General features: G+C 42.5%; 1 protein-coding gene across 1 annotated transcript in view; it reads left to right on the forward strand.

Annotated features, from left to right (window-relative positions):
- The window catches only part of LOC145983585 (glycine receptor subunit alpha-2-like), a 519,078-nt gene that overhangs the window by 369,797 nt on the left and 136,996 nt on the right, over positions 1 to 12,285 (forward strand). Inside the window, exon 8 of the mRNA XM_083116654.1 lies at positions 11,010 to 11,144. Coding sequence (XP_082972780.1) covers positions 11,010 to 11,144 — 135 coding nt within the window. The remainder of the gene's footprint in view (positions 1 to 11,009; positions 11,145 to 12,285) is intronic.

Here is a 12,285-nt window from a genome sequence, read left to right on the forward strand (position 1 = left end):
ATAATAAGATAAGTGATTCGTAATTCTACGAAGAGAGGAACAAGTTCGTCGTAATCTCCGAGGAGTTGAACGTAAAGACAATCGCCTGCAGAAACATCGTACGCCATGTTAGAAAGCACCTTGTCGTGCTTCATTCGAAAAATGTTCTTGCCTTTAGAAATTTTGATTTTTCGCCCTTCGTTCTCCGGATTCACGGTGATCCGAAGTTTCCCGTCGATCGGAATTTCGTAAAAATGTAAATTGTTATTGAAGACGTAAAACATCTTGCCGACTTCATCATACAATTTCGTCCAAATGCTGTTAAGGTGAACGATCAACAGACCGTTGAGTTTGGATAACACGGAAGGTAGATCTGTCGTGCGGTGTACAATTTCCATGTTGATCTGTTTTCGGAAACCAAAGAGATTCATTGTCCTTGTTAGTTATTTAAATTAAATTTCTACATGGTGTGCCCCCTTGTAGATTGAATAAAGAAAAGAGAAGGTTTTCTCTGCGGCGATGCAATTCAAAAGACTCGAACATGTAATTATGTCATTAGATCACGATGAAGAAGAAAAAAAAGTAAGAGTTGAAATTTAATGAGCCTCGTTTAGAGCGAGCGTAAAGACATAATAACGACTTCCAACTTTTCATCTCCTGAGGGCTTCCTCTTTTCCTCCGTATTTTTTGGAGAATGGCAAAAGACAGCGAGCTTCATGGATGGCTATGTGGTTAGAGTTGGGCACACGTCACATTGGTCGCTTCCATTGCAGTGGCCCCACTCTCTCGTGTGGATTTGACAATTGAGAACACGTAACTTGTTGTCTCTGGCATCCAATGCTACCTTGGTTACGCGCGTCGTATATAGTTCGTGTAATTTATTCGCAATGCGATGATCGGTGCTAAGTTTTCTTTTACCTTGAAACAGGCATTCTTTATAATCTTGCATGCTGAATTTGCTGGTACTTGTTTTTCCTACACCCTTCGCTTTCTTGATCTCCTTTTCTTCTGCAATCTTGACGCAGTTCATTTTGGCACGAAGCCCCGCAAATTCGCTGATGTAATTACCAGCCGCTTCATCTTTGAACTTTCCTATGGTCATTTTATTTTCTGTTGAATGCAAGTGATGGCCTGATGGTAAGTTGCTAAAATCAAAAAGATGCTTCATCGAACTCAGATCATGTTCGAGGCTTGGTGTTTGGATTAGAAAAACGAAGCTATCCGTGTCAATGTAACATATTTCAATGTTATCTCCATAAAAGGGTTGAAACTGATCGTAGTAGGATTGGTACATGTGCAATTTAGAGAGTTCAAGGACGGTGGCACCTATGGCAATCGGCTTGTTGAGCATCACTTGCTTCTTGTTCTTCTCGACGAATATCAGATTCTCGTCGAAAATGGTGAAGCTTTTGAAGTAGGGGGACGCGACAATCTTCTCGAATTTTTTTTCGTCCGTGACCAACGTTGCGTCGATGTAATTGCGCACGTTCTCCATCGTCTTGCCGTAGATGGCGTTGTTGAATAGTTTGTACAGATCCTTGTCTGCAGGCGATGTTGATTCGCTCTGCGTTGCGTGTTCTCGGCTATGTAGGGTTCGAGCCACTTGCTCTGTCGGAACTTCAATCCTCTATGTACTTTCTTCAGCTGCAAGGCGTGACTCACGTAAAATTGGAGGAGTCGGTAGTGCAGAACGTAATTCCGCTTGTTCTCCATGCTTAGTATCAGTTTTGACTCCGATCCTCCAGGTGGCTTCTCTTTGGTGGGGGCCAGGGCCAATCCGTGATGTTTCTCGTGAAGCGATAATCGAGATCTACTTCCAAGAAACAGCCCCATTCGTTATTTTCGCTCCAGTTGAGAAAATCCTCGGAGGAGAGTTCCTCTTCGGTCATCCACACGTAGTCGCTGATGGGAAGACACTGGGACATGGAATGGCCATACAAGTTGTTGACATCCCAGTAGACGATGTAGGTGTTGGGCTTCGATGCATCGTAACCAGGCGTATGAGGATTGTTTGCGAGAGCGTGGCGTCGGGGACATTGGACGATGCCACCGCGTATCGCACTCTCCATGAAGGCATACTGTTCTTTCTCTGCGATGAGCCCCAGTTCCACGTTGGTGTATTTCATCATAGATTCCCAAGTCAATCCCGGCGTCGTGAAGAAATACGCAGGATCCAACTTGTAGATCGCGATGCATCTCTTGCGAAACGATTCGAAAATATCCATGAGAAGTGTCACGTCCAATTTGAGATAGAGATCGTGATAGTCGCGAAAAGTTTGGCAATTGAAGGCCGTCCACACACTACGAGCGTGTTCGTATTCCTCTTCGAAACAGACGTCCTCCGTGAGATGAGAATAAAATGCCTCCCGGGGTGGAAGTTCCGTCTCGTCAAATTTGTCGAAATCATTGACGTACTCGTAGGGGTAGACGCCCTTGCGACGCAACAGATTCAAAATCTCATCTCCCGAAAACATTTGCTTGGTGGCCACAAGATCTTCGTCGCCAAGTTGAGATGCAAGGGTAGCGAGGCTGGAGGACAGGAAATTGTAAGAGTCCAGGATTCTAACTTCCACACTTCCTCCTTCTTCGAGAGGGATCCACACTCTTACTGCAATATACTTCTCGCTCGTTCTAGGGATGATGCTGATTCGAGTCGTGATATTGTACAACTCTTTGATGAACAGATCCGTATCATATTTTTCCGTGTAATGCAGAAACACGGCAACAAAATGCGACTCCTTAATTTTAAGATTGCAGGAATTACAGATGGTGTTCAGGAATAATCCATTCTGATGGTTATGGTGTACGACCTTGTGATTTTCGGGGGTGAAAGCCTGGTTACACTCCGCGCATCTTGTCGCCATGTCATGTCTCCGTTGTTGTTCCGTTGTGAGAGCAGGTGGAGAAACGTAAGAGCCTTTCAGGCTGGGTGCAAGTTCTCTTGCGCATTCCGCTATCTTCTTAACACAATTTTTTGCCGCATCGAGTCCGCAATACAAGATGACATCATTTAATTTTTCTCCGTAGATGGAGAAACTGCAAGGCTCGTGGTGAAAAATTTGCATTGTGCTTGAGGTAGAGGGATCAGGGTTGCAAGACGTCATGGGAACTTGGAAGCTTTCAAAGTCGGCATAAAGGACAGCGGGATGGTGGAGAAGAGCCTGGTGTTTCTGAAATTTCATCTTGGTTCCGGGTTCCGGCATGACATCTTCGGGTTCTGCATTCACGGAGCCAAAACACTTGTGCTGTTCTTTCATCTTCTTTCCCTCGCGAAAAATTCTCAAACACCGATCGCAAATTTCAATCTTATCGTGATCCTTGCTGATCCGTCTTCCGACTAGGCGAGAAAAATTGCGGATCAAACTGTAACGGCCATCTACAAGCAAGAGTCGAATTACATTATTCTGGCTTCTCGCAGGTCTTAACACACGAATGTTGCCGCAATCGTCAACCCCAAACACAGAAATATCGAGATCTACTCTTTTTTCCTCTCTATAGTTTTTTAAAAATTGATCGATCTCATTCAGGGGCACAGGATAGGAAATTCCTTGCATTACATTCTCGTATCCCCCCCTCGTGTCCTCTGTAATTGGACAGGCGTTGGGGGTTATTATTATTAGCTGGGTGTAATGCGGCGATGATAGACCATAAGAAACTCTTCGCATCATTACTTTCTATGTTTAACACGTTTTTTTTTTTTAAATGTCTGGTGCAACATTTTTTGTTTTTGTTTTTTGTGTGCTGCGTAACGGATTGAAGTTGCACACTCGAAGCTGTAACATGTGGCTGCGACCGCAAAGACTCCATCCACTTCCGCGTCCTTCAAAATCTTCTTGTTTTTGTCCCAGATGCTCAAATAGCCGTGTCACAATCTCGTCAAGATCGTCGTGATTGCCCTCATGTAAGCCTTCGCACCCTACGTAAAAGCTGAAAGTGCTTGTCTCGGACGAGACAACTTTCTCATACAGCAGGGTCAAGACGAGATGAATTTTAACTGCAACATTAACGAGGCAATCCCGTAATTTATCAACTACCAGAGATTTCACATTGTCGAGGAACGTGGTCGAGTCACACTTTTCGTCACTTCCAGATTTATACGTCATGATGCGTGCACTTTTATTCAAAGCACCGCCTTCATGCGCATCAATGCGAGATTTCTTTGCCGGGGGGACATCATGTTCCGGTAGACGACATTTCTTCAAATGCCTAGCAATATTGGGTTTAGAAACCAACTTCGCACAGTTCACACATGCCACTTTCCCGCAAAGACCGGAGGGACCTGGTTGCGATTCCATTTTTTCTCTGTTATTTATATACAGAGAAATTTTTTTGGGGTGTGTGGTGGTAGGGAAAAGCGCACTGAAACAGAAGGAAAAAAAATATTAAAAAAAGCTGAAAAGTGCTAGACATTTTTTCCTTCCACAAAAATACATATATATATATTAGACGCGAACAGTGTGTGCACTGTTGTAGGAGGTAAAAAAAAGAAAAAAAATGTGTGTGTCAATTTTTATGACTCCTCTGAATATGTGTGTGTGTGTGTGTGTGTCAGACGCAAAACTATATAAATATATATATATCGTGAAAAAAATAAAACACGCTTGAAAAACAACTTACCTTTTAAGAGAGAGACAGACTTAAAAAAAAACTTGTAGCTCACTGAACTTCCACGATGATATATATGTATACTGTCAGACAAACAATTAAGAATACTGAACTGCCACGATTGACGTTCACTATGATAATGATGTACAAAAGGAGAAACTGGTACGTTATATAGGAACCCCCACCCCACGCGAAACCTTGGTTAAAACACAATAAGCGCTGTAGTCAATGAACCCCGTTGACCGATTCACTCATGCATGTATGTGTGTGTGTTGCCCTGGTACAAACGAACAATGCTATACTTTTTCAACAAAATACTTTTTTTTTGATGCGCAAAATGTCCTGGGGGACAAATGGCAATGAACGGGTAAGTACCCCCGTTGACAGTTCCACCCATGCATGTTGTCGATCATTTCCTCGGCCTCTTCCACGCCCGTCAGGGTGTGGTGTGGGTTTAAAATCCAGAACAATAAAATTGACGAGCGTTTTTTTTTGTTTCGATCACAAAGGTTTTTGGTCAAACTCTAATTGCGTGAAACGGGTGGCTCCGCTCTGCGAGAACCAGCACAAAACTCAACCATGCTTGAAACGAGGCATTCACCGGTTTCGTGTTTGTGATTCCATAAAAAATAATACGCGAAAAGGTTTGAAAATTCGACATGCAGCAATGCAGCTTTTTTTTTTGGTCGAGCATAATGTGGATAGGTGATCTTCCAAAGCGGATGTTGCGCTCGCCGCCGCCGCCTCCTCTGATTCTATCGTTATCGGGGATGTGGATTCTTCGTTCATGACCATGGAGGTGAAAAAAAATAGATTCTCTTCGGGTGGAAGAGGATGCGAGCTGAATAGGTTCGGGGAGGAGTTGCCGTTGCCGTTGCGGCGGGGTTGCGGAGGTGGGCAGCATGGGCAGTGCGGGCGAAACGATGATTTCTTGCGCCCTCGAAAAAATAACATTGTTCTCCAATAGAGCACACGCGCCTGCAAGAAAGACAAAAAGCTTGCGAGCGAAATTGCGAATCGTTCCAGTATGCAGGTTCTGAGCAAAAAAAGCGAGTGATGTTTCGAAGCCACGAACGTTCGTTTTCCGCATCATCGCATATCGCCGCTAAAGTTGCCTTGTTCAACGACGATAGTATCGGAAACGGTTGCAAGATGCTTCGCACGTTGCGTGAAAACAGCTGCATCTTGGACGATATTTCGGGTTCTTGCCGTGCAAGCCCCGGAATAGTCAACGTCTGGGTCGATGCACTCATCGAATCGAAAATCGATTTCAATTTTTCTCTCTCCCACTCTCGAGCGACATTCGATATTTTGGAATTCGTTCTCGAACGTTTCGCAGAAAATCCGGATCGTTCGAAAGCGCGTTTGGTCCGTGATGAAGACGTTGCGTTGAGCGATGGAACACAATTTCTCTATCGGGATTGAAAGATTTTGTTCGACCGAGCGTAGCTATCCACGCAAACATCAAAAAAATTGCGTGAACACGCTTTTGGGGAGCTTCGCACAGGATTATCAGTTTTGTTTTTCATGGAGGAATCTACATAAGATTCCAGCATCGAGAACGAACAACGTTGATTAAATTTCTGACAACATTCGCAATGGTTGGTGGGTTGGGCACCACGCACCCTGGCGGGGTTATAGGGGCCAGGAATCCTAAAAAAAACAATTATTATTTGTTTGTTTGCTTGCGTCACAATACAGAAATAATGAGAGGCGCGCGCGTGTGTGTGTTTGTGTGGCAGAGAGATCACATCGTTCCCGAGAGGTTTACAAAGGTCATATATAAACATGGTCCCGGACTTGGAAAATTACGATAAGGTGCATTCATCCTTCAAGGATGAGAAAGTGCATTTACTCATCACTGCTTTTCTGCGCTGTGAAACATCGTCAGCGCAATAAATGAGGCGCGGAACGTGGAGAGAAAGCGAGTTTTTGAGGTTTTGGTGGTCCTGGGGTAAAAAAATCAGGGTTGGGGTAGAAGGCATATTTACTATCTACTGTCTAAATTATTTGTAACAGGTGATGGCGGAACAGTGTGGGAGGGAGACCAGCAGTCGGTACGTAAGCCAAGGCCCGCCATGGTGCTGTAGAGCTGTAGGGTTATGGTTTAAATTATATGTAATGTAATAATGTAATAAAGGGAATTATTATTAGTCATTTTGCCTCCCTGGGCGGTGGCGGTAGATGCCGCTTCATTTCGACCCCCCACCCCCCCGCCATTACGCAGCAACGGGAAATTGAAAATCAATATATTCCTAAGTAAAACATCAAAATATAAAATAAATAATGAGACTTCTTATGCTATTTCAATACTATTAAGTTCAAAAGAATATCTCGCTCGACCACAGTTTTCAATAGGCTTATTTTTTTCTTCTCTTCAAATTTTTGCCGCCCTGTCCGGTGGCACGGTTCGCTCTCCCCTTCCGCCGGCCCTGCTATGAACTTGGTCACCCATCAAAGCATGGCAATTTTAACACAGAAAACAATATGCATCGCATTAAGGAGAAAAAATGACAGCCTCCTCTTCCTCCACCTAAATCCCAAATTTCGAAACAAACGTCGCAAACTCTCTTGACTTCCCGCAAAATGTATGTCCGCCTGTAATTTGACATGCAATTTTTTCAATGTCGGCACTTCATTTTCACGCAGAGCATAGTCGTATATGCGCCTACGGATAACGTTTTCATCGAAAGCGTCCACTGACGATATGGTCGCTGGTCTTTTTCGTTCTTTCCCGGGAGTGTGGAATGATGTGGAGGGGCCTTCTGACATCTCAAGAGATTGTTTTTCGTTCATGATAGACCTGATTGTTCGTTCAGGAACTCCAGTCGCAGCCGCTGCTCTCTTGCCAAAATGCTGTATTGGGATGCTAACACCTTCACTGGCTTCCTCCTTCATGAACTCGTGCACGTTGCTTAGAATTTCCCCAGCTTGGCTTTGCAAGGTTTTTGATTTCAACTTTGACAGAATTGGAGGCATTATGGAATTTAACGTTCATTAAAAAACACACACTTTCACATACACACACGCAATACACGCACACAACGTCAAACCGGTAAAATACTTAGTATAAAATGAAAATATGGTGCTTCCAATCCAACAAAACTCACCGTCATTTTACCTGCCTTTCCCCTTCCGTGACAGAAATAGTGCTTCATTATTACAGTTGGCAACACTAGTTACTAGCTAGCCAATGAACATGTACTGCATAAAAGAAGCAACCACTACGCCGTGCTATATTGCCACATTACCGTCCCTGCCGAACGGTGTGAACCGCGAGCTGGAGCGCTATTCAATTGTTTTCAATTATGTTTGCGCGAGTGTGTCCAGGAATGGAATAACAATATGGCAACAATAGCGAAGGTTTTCGAGCAGGGTAGAACACGTGATACTAAGAGAGAGGGAGACGAAACGAAAATTGGTATCTACGCAACGGCAAATTTATGTGTGTTGTACTCTACAGCTTCGCTCTGCCCACTCGATCCCCCACCCCCTTCTCTGCCGCTATGTGCAGGCAGCCTTGCTGCAGCAGAGATAGTTGGGACAGAGTATAAAGTCTCCAATCAAAAGTAGAAAGTACTGTCATACAAAATGAAGTGTACAGTCAACGCAGGCACGTATCCAGAAATTCCTTTCGGGGGGAGGGGGGACAATATATTTTAAGGGGTATAGATAGAACCTCACAGGTGTATATTTAAGGCCAGTGATGCCCTTTTGGTGGCAAAGCGGGGGGGGAGGGGGCAAGGAAAGTTTACTTTCTCTTGGTAGACAAGGCCTAGCATTAAGAGGCCATATTGCGGAGGCAAAAAAATGGGGAGCAACTGTCCCCTAAATAGTAGCCCCTGTTTAAGGCTGCCATTTTTATCACGTGTTTGTCCGTTTCTTCTCATCAGACATCAAAACATCCTTGTCTTTGAGTGTCTTCACGAAGCTGTGTTGGATAGACAATCCACTCGACGATGCGAGATTCAAACTGTGGGCTGTGAACTGGATGCACAACTTGAACAACATAGCATTTGCTATTCCCTTTCCGGTCACATCATACAAAAATATGAATTGTAAGAAGTTCTCTCTCACAACGAATTTTTTTGTGATAACATAATGAACGCACAGTGATAATTGTTCTAGGCCTGCTATATCTGACGTCTCATCGGCGAGTATAGACAAGAAGCTGGAGGCATTAATTTCGTTAACAACATCTCGAACAATCAGGTCGTTTGCACGCTTCAGTTATTTAATTCAGTATTCCAGGACGTATATATTGAGCATTTCCGGCACTGCAAGTCAAAGTACTTTTTAATGCGGAATCAGTCTTACTTCGAAAGCGAAGAAGTGCTCTGAAATTACCGTCATTCTCTTCTGGTTCTTGATCGACTTATCTTTGCCCCGAATTCCTGCGGCCTCGCAATGCGAGACACTGTTCGCTGCAGAACAGAACAATTTCAATCATAGGTAAATTTTCTTCTGTTCTTCAGTTTTTTATGCATAACTGCAGTATCTAATAGCACATCGATAGAATATTTCTTGCCAAACGAAATATCGTCCAAAGTACTTGCAACCTCCAAACTTTCTTTGTGATACAGACACTTTTCGTGTTCTGAAATGAGAGCGCAAAATTTACAAAAGCTTCTTCCCTTAAATTCGGAATATGCAAGCCATTTCCAGCGATAAAGCTATTAAAACTGACATCGTAAATTCCTATTTCCTTTTGGTGGAAACACAAATCCTGGATCTTGTTCCCAGACATTGTTCAAGACGAACTACTTTCTTTCATTGGACAAGTTTCTTTCTACGTAAAATCCAATGTCATAAGCGTATGGTTCATTAGAACGTGTCGATGCAGATGATTCCCGAAGAAAAGCAACACATTTATCACTTCTAGGTGATTCACAAATCACTTGTTCAATATTATTTAGTGATGTGTGTGTAGATTCAGCATCACTTGATAGTTAACAAGGGGATGCGAAATCGGTACCGGGAATAGCATTCGTAATGACGTGAGCACACTGTGACGAAGCACCTTCCAATAGCGAAGAATTTTCACAATTCTCGCGAGAGTCACTACGCGAATATTTGCAAAAAAAATTGCAAAATTTCACATTGCGATCGCTTACATTTTTTGAACATATTGAAGGATCTCAAACGACACTGTAAAGGTTTATGTTCAAATGAGAAACGCGCCATCACCAACAACGACCAGTAGAACGTAAGTATCACTCAACCTGCCTGATTTCCGCCATGTTAACTAGTGCTACCCACGAGACGAGACAAGGCTTTGGTCTATCCAGTTTCTTCTCGTGAAAATGCCATCTTGTCCCGTGTCTCATCTCGAAAAAAATTGCTTGTTCCGTACAATAACGAGGCACTAACGAATTGGTTGACTGTAGTTTGAAGCACTGACGAATAACACTCTTAGATTCGTTAGTCCTCTATGTTGGGGATCGGGGCCTGAACTTTGCCCCCATTTTTTTTATAATATATAATTACATTTCTGTAACATCTCAGGCCTTGTCTGTCATAGCATTTGTATGGTCATCTTTGGAAGTAGCACACCCGTTTCCATAAAAGGCAGACTACTTTTCGATGGGGGGGGGGGTAGGAGGCTTGAATTAGTTCCACATTGTATTCATAGAATAAATAGTATGTTGTGTTTTTATAATTTTATTTTATCCTTAATTCCAATCTGACTGTCGTGCAGAAAACCAGGGTTCAAATCTCGCGGTGAGTGATTTTAGGTGAGAATATCCCTGCATGGACGAGGTGTGGGGTTCTTCAAACCGCTAATAAATGGACAACCGTGGGTAGCCCTAAGGGGTGAAAGCGGCTGGGGCGTGATGCTTATCACGTCACCTCCACAAAGTGGAACCATATGCATCACCTCATATACGTTACATATATCTCTGGAGCAGGCGAACGAAAACGAGTCTCTGCGCAAGTAGTGACTCGAGACGGCTCCACCAATGAACACGTCAGAGGAACGGGATTGCGTGGAGGGGGGAGAGCGACTGCAGTTACCAGCCTTCACGGCTCTGCCCACTCGATTCCCCTCTCCCCTTCTCTGCCGCTAGTGCCGCCTTGCTCCAGATAGTTGGAACATGTATAGTTCTAAGGTATCCATTTGATTACATGTATGATAGTTTTGAAACTTAACAGTAGAAAACTAACAGTTTACCTATTTCTATGTTATAAAATATATTACTCTAATCCTCTTATATCTTACTACTCAATATAATTTTAAATTAAATGACATATACGAATATTCACTGTTTTACTTCAAGAAGTACAGAAAAATCCGACAAAACTGTTTACTGAAGAAATTATTAGTTTGCGACTGACATTAGTTTACACACCAAAAAATTTAATTTAATAATTTGCCTTCAAAATGCTTCAATAATTTTAATTAAGCTTTCACTTTTATTTTTCAGTGTCCCATACTGTCGACGATTTAGTGTTCATCTGGAATGTGACTGATCCTCTCGTGGTAAGCTCAGAAATAGAACTACCACAACTAGATATTTCCAAAAATTATACTGCAGATTGTACAATAGAATATTCCACAGGTAATATAAACTGTTCATATCTAATTTTATAGTTATCTTGTTCAGTTCTCAACCATCAATAAGATGCACATATTTTTTTTATCTATGATAATGTCTGTAGTTTTATTACATTCATTTTTTTAAAAAAATATTTTGTAATTTAAATTCTAATTCATGTAAGAATATTTTAAATTAAGTATATCCCTTGGTTCATGCATTTATCATTGCCACTTTATTTGATGGACTTCCCATTTAGCGAAATGGTGCAAGATCCCCGATGAAATTTACTAAATTTCGGAGCTGACCCAACATCGCGAGGACATTTGGGGAGATATTAAAAAGCAATAGTAGCTGACTCTGGTCTCGAAAGCCAGAAAAGACCTGCGATGGGTCTAGACTCGCTGACAACGGCACTCAGGGAAAGACCCTTGGCATTCTATGGGCCTCTGCTGCGCCACGAAGTTTATTTTATTTTACCTAATATAAAGATGTTGATTCATCTTTTAATTTTAATTTTATTTTATCGTACCACGTGTTATGTGTCAAGATTTATGTCTATGGGAAAGATGTCACGGGCAACGTGTAGCCCTGTATCGCCTAATCACCTTTCGCTTAATAGTTCATTAGTACAATATAATGCAGGGGTTCCCAAACTTTCCAGTTTCACGGCGCCCTTAGTGTTTCAATTTTTTTCCGCGGCGCCCGTAGGCCTATCTAACACTTGCAACGCTCACTTATGCCCGGTTCGCTCAAACATCGTTAAAACGTTCTTAACGAGCTGATAGTTAACGTATCACTATAATCTTGGCATCCTGTTAGGCTTCTAATGTTCGCTCATGCGATTTTATTGGCCCGTTAACTAATGACATGTTAGAGACGTTGTGATTTGATTCCTTGCTATTCTCATACTTTGATACGAGAAATGCAACGTTTTGATTGGTTGCGCCGTGGATATGCGCGTTCTTCCGAAACATTTGTTTTGGGCTTTTTTGTATGAAATCCCAGGAACAGCAATAAATAAAGTAATGTGTGACACATAAATATATATTTAAGAAATGAATGTTAGTTAGGTATTTACGTCCGCACACCGAAAATGTTATGTATTAAGATTAACAGTTACATTGAAATTTCGTAAGTTAAATTTAAATGCGTTTCTGCCGAC

The sequence above is a fragment of the Lepisma saccharinum genome, chromosome 2 (assembly GCF_977018435.1).
Source record: "Lepisma saccharinum chromosome 2, izLepSacc3.1, whole genome shotgun sequence".
Taxonomy (NCBI): Eukaryota; Metazoa; Arthropoda; class Insecta; order Zygentoma; family Lepismatidae; genus Lepisma; species Lepisma saccharinum.